Genomic DNA, 8,369 nt, shown 5'->3' with positions numbered 1-8,369 from the left:
GGAATAAATAAAGGGGTTTTAGACTCATTTTCCTTTTTTATAGTGGTGGCAGGGGGTGTGATTTTGTCTTCTATATCTTGTAGCTTTTGACCAATTGATTTTAGATAGATATTAGTGTAATTATTCTGTTGAATTATGCTGTCTAAGTTCTTATTGTCATCACCATTTTAATTTTCTCTAAGTTTTACCTATTAATATATATATATATATATAGATGACTTATAAATTTGAATTTTTTTTAGTTATATGATTATGTTTTTTATGGTTTATTATATTTGAGTCCTCGTTTTCTATACTAAATTAACTAATTTGGTACAAAAATTTAAAAATTTAGATTAGATGGGACATGTGGCGCAAAATTAAATTTTAATTGAAATCACTTGGATCAAAATTTTAAAATTTAGATTAGATGAAACACATGACGTAAAATTAGACTTTAATTATATTTCAATTTTAAATTTAATTAAATTTTTTCTCTACTTTACCTATTATTATATATATATAATTTACTAAGATTATTAGTGAGGTAACTAAATAAAAAAAAAGGATAATTCAAAAAAAAAAAACTAAATAGAAAACCACTGTTTCCAAATTTAAATATAATATAAAATATTATTATTAAAACATTAAAAAGGAGACTTGATGAAGCCTGAAACTCTTAAAGCTACTGCGTAGTGTGGCAGTAATGGTACAGCGGTACTGTAATACACTTATATCAAGTATCAACCAAGCAAAAAACAAAATATGATAAATTAAATTAAAAGAAAGAGTATTTTTTTTTTGGAAGTGAAAAGAAAGAGACCGGATTGGTACACTAAGCTATAAACAAATTATGTGGCCAAAACAGAGACTAGTACAGTGGTATATACTATACAGTGGGTTTAAATTTTCTGTTTCACTTTTTTATTACATTTTATACTTCACCAATAAAAATTTGTTACACGTTCATCTAATTAATTAAATACTACTATTAATTAATAACGATAGCATTTAATAAGTCAATAATAATAATATTTAATTAATTAAATAAACACGTGATAAATTTTTATTAATAAAATATAAAGTGAGCAGAAAAAGTGAGCATAAGTTTTTAATTACCAGGCCATAAACGCCTTAACTAAACAGCAAAAGACGTCATCAACCCATGGCATATGCTATAGAACCTATAGATCTACATATATATAGACACTGGAAAAGGATGGTAAGGCTTCTGTCCACTAAAAGTTTTCACTGCACGTGTTCGGATTCGAAAACGTGTCTATTCTTGGACAAAAATTTATCTATAACATGAGAGTTAGACTTTGAAAAACAGGAATCGAAAAGTACATAACTTTGTTATTAAAAAAGTAAAAGAAATAGACTTGTCTATAACACGAGATAGATTTTATTTTTATGGGCTATATAACACGAGAGTTAGACTTTGAAAAACAGGCATTAATTAATAATTATGTATTTAGGAAAATAGTTAAAATAATTATAAATTTTAACTACATAATACTTATAAATTGATATGACAAAAATATAATAGTGTCACTTAAGCAACATATAATAAATGAGGGGCTATCTGGTATGACATTTTAAGTAATACTTTTCAGTTTTTAAACAATATTACATGTATTTTCATACACTTTTTCACTTATATATATTTCCAAAAAATGCAATCTACATTACTAAAAAATCGTTACCAAACAGCCCTAAATTAATGTTTGAATAAATATTTTTATAATTAATGATACAATGATATATAAGATTTACTTAGTAAAATTTGTAGTTTCAATAACATCACTCTTTATTTGCAATATTCCTAATTCTTATTATTTTATATCTTAAAAAAAATTCCTATTATTTTAATGAATCATAATGCTCTTTATATATCATAATATATGTGTATAGCACAAAAATTGCACCTTAAAAACGTGGCTATATTATATCATATAACCATTGTAGCTGTTACCATTTTTGCTTGTAATAGACGGTAGACAATGGAAGGCACCTCGAAAATTCATTTATGAATGTAAAATTAATCAATAAAGAAAAAGAAGAAGAATCGAAAGAGTTGGCTTGAGAGAGTCATCAATTAACATTATTAATTAATGATAAAGAGATGGCGGGCTGGTACATTGAATAAAAAAAAAATGTAATTACAAATAGTAGATAAAGATTATTATCATGATATAATACAACAAATTAAAAGATAAAGGTTACGATCGAAGCGAACAATTGTTCACTCTCACTAGGCATTGAGCACACTTAGTTACATACATAAGTACGGATATGACTTCCAAGTTCCATCCCACCATTTGAAGCCGTCCAAATTGAACAAACAAAGAAATTAAATAGCACACCTTATCTTTTGTAGCACAGGAAAATATAATTTAATTATATATAAGGCAAATTATTCTTTGCGGGAACGTTGGAGATAATCAAAAGTCAAGGGTCTAAAGAGATGAGCAGCTTCAGTCTCTATCAACTCTACTTGGCCTTTCAAGAGGTGCATGTACACAACCCAGTCACCGTTGCAACTTGGACTCGGCATTGGCATCACATACCCTGAATCACCTCCCCATGGAAAATGGTATGACCCAAATAATGGCTTGCCCCATCCGAAATCTACCTTTGACTCTGGGAACCTTTGCCCTGATGATACCACAAAAGCTGGTCCATCTTCACTCCCACTACAATATATCTTAGCCAACCCTGGCACTGGACGATGAGACTCCACCCAATCTATGAGCCCCAAGAAATGTTCCTTGGTCACTGCACCATCCAAGAATTCATGAACTTCATTTGCCACATAACTCAATGGATTTTCATCAATCTCATTTACATCCTTGCCTCCATAAGGTATGGAAAGCACATTTCCAAAGTAAGACCCCATGAGTGAAGCTTTGCCTATATCTCCATCACTTAACCTTGTCCTACCATCCACAACAATGCCCATTTTGGTTACCTTTTTGTCCACATTGTTAAGAATAGCATGTTTAGCAACCATCTTCCACAAGAAGGCACTAAAGGACTCTAGTTTAGTCCTCCTGCAACCATTGGTTGTGGTAGCTAGTGATTGGAGCAGGTTGAGTTGGTCAGCCTTAATGTAGTATATGCGGCTAATAAGATAATCATCACCAGGTTGTGGGTCTTTGGGTGGAGGCAATGAGGTCACTGGAACATACATGTCGTTCAAAGATGGATGAATTGAACCAGGGCGTCTGGGATTGAGTAAAGAACGACGAAAACATGGCACCGTAGAGATGGGTTTAGACTGAGCCATCTCAGCCCATGACACAAGAAATAGGTTGGCCGAGTAGGCGTCTGCAATTCTATGGTCAAACGTGCACGCCACAACCAACCCACCACACTTGAGCTCGGTTGCCTGCATATTCCAAGCACAAAACCAAAAATGTCACTATTAGTATTTATTTTTTTACTACGTGCCTTGTCAAACATTTAATATTTGACTAATTCGTCGTCACCAAATCCATGTACTTGTTGCGTTTATTTGGACTGGTTGCTGTTCTAATTTTAACAAAGTTATTGGGTTAGTAGGCTAAAGACTTTCGGTGTATAATAATTAATATCAAAAGGAGCCTTTCTTTTTTAATTAATTTTATTCTTTTTTTTTTCTCTGAAATTTGATTAATTTATGAAGTTTGTTAGTCCTACATGTATAATAGATTCCATTTTTTTTTTATTACCAAAAAAAAAAATCCATTTTTTTACAGCTTGTTTTTCTAAATAGTTAATAATAATTAACTCTAGCAATATCACGTGTGTGAACATAATGCCTTACTTTTGACAAATTTAATTAAAGCGAGTAAAAACAAAAAATATTAACAATAACGTGAAATTTAATTTCTTTTACAAAAAAAAAGAATAATATTAAATTTCATCTTTAACATAGTTCAATAACAATAACCATCTTATATATTAAATATGTGCATATTTTGTTTCATAGTGTGTAGACTTTATAGTCACATGGAACCTACATATTACTAGGGAGGATAAATATATCCCACATATGTGATATTTTCTTATCAATAAGAGTTTACCTCTTATTTTCTTCTATTGCTTGGCTCCATTATTTAGGGATTATTCTTTCTTTCCTTTTGGTGGATCAAATTTAAATATAATCTTAGAGAAAAGCAAGTGGACAAAATACGATGGTATTGTATGTTAAGTTTTCCATACAAGCCAGGACCATTAGAAAATAAAACAATTTATGATTTATTGTTCAGTATCACGAACCATATAATTTAATTTTCACTTAAAAAAAAAAATTTAATTTTAATTAAAAAACTGAAAATAGAACACATAAGAAATAGTAGCTAGGTTTTGTTGAAAGCAATTATTGATCATAATATAGTTGAAGCGGTAAATTAAGGTGCGGCGGCCGGCAAGGTTTAGAAACAGAGGCAGACTGAAACTATGAATATCCGTACGATCCAAATTCAAGATATCATTCAAAGTTTCAAACCAGCAGTTTGGCATTTGTGAAGAAGCCAAAAAGTAAACAGCAGTTTGGCATTTGTGCATTTGTGAAGAAGCCAAAAAGTAAACAGCAGTTTGGCATTTGTGAAGAACCCAAAAAGTAAAACGTATCTTTTTCATATTAGCAATAGAGCTGAAACTGAATTTCAGTGGGTTGTACCTTTATTCGAATTTTTTTGTCTTACGGTACTACATTTTGCGCGGTTTTCAGCCGCATATTTTTTAGTAGTCCTGTTTACACGGCTCATAAATATTTTTTTTCCGTAAAAGTAATTTTAAAATTGAGTCTACGATATTATTTATATATTTAAAAATTATTTTACTACAATATTTTTATTTTTTAATAATAAGTTATATCCAAACAGTATAGTAGCATGATTTTTCATCTGATATTGCCCCTATAGTATTGCGTGATGTTCATTGAGTTTTGGTTTTTTGGAATAAATTGCCCAGGTCTTTGATCTGGCTTCTCAAAAAAAAAAAAAAAAAAAACAAACAGTGAGATAGATTCTTGTGTGGGGACCGTACGTCAAACTTTGATCAGCCGCCTAATTTCGCATTATATGTAAAGATAGATTCTTTTGAAAAATATTCTACTATTAAATACATGCAATCATGCGAGACTGAGAGTAATAATACACCCCTCACGAGATGTCTAAACAAAGACAAGGAATATTCTGATTTAAAAACCAAGTAATACTACTTCATTAAAAGTGGTTTTAATTAAGATAAAATCTATTCTTGGTTTTGATCCATTTATTTATAAATAGATAATCATAAATAAAATTTAAAATAAAAAAGGCATAATGTTTCTTTCAAAGTAGTTTCAAAAACTATTCTCATATCTTATTATTTCAGATTTTTAGTTCATCGAAAAATACTCTACTGGCTATTAAAATTGAATTGTTTGCATGTAAAATTATGTGGCTATAGCATCTTCCAAAAACACATTTTAGGGAGAGAAAAAATATATATCCAAAAAAGTTTCCAGGATTTTCTCCCTTTAAAGGAAAAAGAAAAAAAAAGAAAAAAAAAGAGGGTTCGTTTGAGATGTATTAGGGGTTGGAGAAAGATTGACGTCATAAAGTGATTGGGAGATTTCATATGCTAAGATAATTTTCGTTCTAGCAGGAGCCAAAAATATTACCGCTCTGTGCGTGTGGGTGTGCGTGCGCGTGCGCGTGTGAATATATTGGAAATAAGAAACACGTGACGAACCTGGACAGCGAGCACACCATGCTTCTTCTTGGGCACAAGTTTGCCTTCAATGGTGTCATCGGGGTTATAAAAGTCGAGGTCTTTAAGCTCTGCCTCAGCAAAAGCTTCGACAAAGTCCACACCACGGTTATTGCAAAGAATCTCAGGTTCACCAACAGGGTTTGACACCACCTCACCAGCAAAAGCATAGTATGTCACGAGAGCTTGGGCCAAGGCCTTCTTAAGAACCCCAACCATGGAGCCAAAGTTATTGGAGAGGTCCTTTCCCAATAAGCTGGTGTTCTTCTTGTAACAGAAAAACACACTCACATCAACTGGGGGTAGAAGCAAGTCTAGGTTGGATAGTGGTAGCCAATGCTCTTGCAATGGCAACACTGCAGCCACAACCTCCCTCTTGTTCACTTTCACAATCAACTCTCCTCCTCCTCCTCCTTCTGAACCCATGTTTACAGAGAGAAATTAAGAGATAGAGCAGTAAGAGACTATAAGAGAATAGTTTTGAAATATAGTTGATGGGGTTTGATAGAGGAGTGGATATATAGAGGCCCCTGTGTGGGACTGTGTGTGAGACTTTCCTTCATTAATCATTTAGTCAAGGTAGGCATTTGTAGAATAGAAAAGTATTACACCTAGGAAAGAGCTATGCAGCTACTAAGCCAACTACCCAAAATCAATTCGCACGAGCATCTTTTTTCTTTTTCTTTTTTTGGGTAAACTTTTTTACGTCTTTTTTTCTTATAAACATTTTTTCTTTTGGTAAATACGGGAATCTTTTAGCTAGTACAGCTAGAAAATAGAAATATGAAATACAAGACAGTTCGTATAAATAAAAGAAAAAGGTACACACGAAGTAACTGCCCTGTTTAAAAAATCAATAATATAAACAAAGAAAGCAAAGGGTGTATAATTTAATTTGGACCCTTTCTGTGTATTTGTATAATTTTATATACCTAGCTTAACAAGGACTCACTCTCATCAACCCAAAAAAAAAAAATAGACTTACTCCACTTACAACCACTTGATCGCCATATTTAATCCAAACTTTGGAGGATCTCACTATCAGTTACACAGGTTTTGCTTATTTTTAGTATTTTTTTAATTGGATGTCTCATTTTGATTTAAATACACAATAACAAGTGAGAGTGGACTTTAATCTCAATCTTTTATTTATTTAGTGGGCGATGTAACAGTTTTTTATTAAAACAAAAGGAGATTTTAATTAAAAAAGTACTAGAGGTAATTCAAACTCTAGCTACACTTAGACTTATAATAAATTTTGAGTTGCAATTTTTAACTTTTGTCATAACTTTGATGTGATAAATTATAAGTAATTGTTTATTGCTTTCATATTGTTTGCCAAATTTCCTTTTTCACAACAAAGAAATTGCATGACAATACTTGCACTGTCTATTTTATTATTGTTATTTTGTTGTCCATAGAAACAATAAAAACTCTAGGAAAAATGTTAGGGACACAAAAAAACAAATTACTTGCTAACATGCCAAGTTTTTATTAGACTAAATCGCTTTTATATGAATCAACCAATCCCAATTTTTTTATAACACAATAAGTCTAGATATGCAATAAATTTTTTTAAAAAATATTCCCTAATGTCTTCATGATAGGCGGTAATTGTTATTCAGTTAAGTAATGTTGGTGAATACTAAAAATAAAAGCCACATCAAGCCACATCATCAATTGTGTAAATCAACTTCAAAAAATTGATACTACGGGGATATTACATCCAAGAAGTAACTCTGTAGGAATATTACAAATTTCATTATGTAAATTTTACAAACTAATATGTCAACTTTAACATTATACAAAAATCACCAATCACATTTATTTTCATGTTAATTTGTAAATCATTTATAATAAAATTTATAGTGATTTAAATTTTTTCTAAAGAAAAAATAAAAAGGTTTGAAGACTGAAGAGTAGTCTACATGTAACCAAATCATGTTTAGGAAAGTTATATAGATGGCTCATCCTCACAGTTAGAGGTGAGGTTAGGTTTGGGATATTTTCCAACCCGACCCAACTTTCTTAAATCGAAAAATCTCTAACCTAACTTGAAGGCATTGGTGGAGTTATCGAATCAAGGAAGGGAAATTTTGTTAAGTCCGATAAAAGTTTGATATTTTCTTTCAACTATTTGAAAATTTGTTATTTTGCCTACATATGAGATTTTTTTTTCCATTAAAATTTGGTTTTTTTAAAAAAATTTGATTTTGAATTGAAAGATACTAAAAATTGTATAACACAATGTGATAAAAAGTTAATTATTTTTTTGTGTTATATAATAATAATAATAATAATAATAATAATAGAGTTTGATTCAAGTTACACCTTAGGTAACTTTAAACAATGTTACATTACTGAATATGTTACCAAAATAAATCAATTTTAAAATATTATGTTACAATAAGGAAATTGGAATGTTCACAAAACAAAATTGATAATTTTGATATAGCTATAAAAAATAAAAAAATTCATATATATAAAATTATATTTATATATAACAGCTAGATATGCCTGCTGTATGCCAAAGGTACATACAAACTTATTTGGTCCTTTGGATTGCATTCGAGGGAGCAAGTGAAATGGGCTCATTATTATAATATACTGTAATTTTTTATTTTCTCCTCTTTTTTTTGACTCAGAAG

At 30.5% G+C, this 8,369-nt stretch overlaps 1 protein-coding gene across 1 annotated transcript; it reads right to left on the bottom strand.

The window, feature by feature from the left end:
- Positions 1-2,151: 2,151 nt before the first annotated feature.
- On the bottom strand, positions 2,152-6,238 carry LOC142633273 (coniferyl alcohol acyltransferase-like). Its single transcript, XM_075807487.1, has 2 exons — positions 5,704-6,238; positions 2,152-3,370 (listed from the first exon to the last, which is right to left on the bottom strand). The coding sequence occupies exons 1-2, from the start codon at positions 6,145-6,147 to the stop codon at positions 2,396-2,398; spliced, it is 1,419 nt and encodes a 472-aa protein (XP_075663602.1). The 5' UTR covers positions 6,148-6,238; the 3' UTR covers positions 2,152-2,395.
- Between the last annotated feature and the right edge of the window lie 2,131 nt (positions 6,239-8,369).

Source organism: Castanea sativa, chromosome 5 (assembly GCF_040712315.1).
Source record: "Castanea sativa cultivar Marrone di Chiusa Pesio chromosome 5, ASM4071231v1".
In the NCBI taxonomy this organism is placed as follows: Eukaryota; Viridiplantae; Streptophyta; class Magnoliopsida; order Fagales; family Fagaceae; genus Castanea; species Castanea sativa.
The sequence above is the reverse complement of the archived record's forward strand: the minus strand, read 5'-3'. Positions and strand labels throughout refer to the sequence as shown.

Excerpts from the sequence above, each read along its gene's own strand:
- LOC142633273 (XM_075807487.1), bottom strand. The coding sequence starts at position 6,147 with ATGGGTTCAGAAGGAGGAGGAGGAGGAGAGTTGATTGTGAAAGTGAAC. Across the intron at positions 3,371-5,703 it reads ATGGTGTGCTCGCTGTCCAG|GCAACCGAGCTCAAGTGTGG; the intron begins GTTCGTCACGTG and ends TGGAATATGCAG.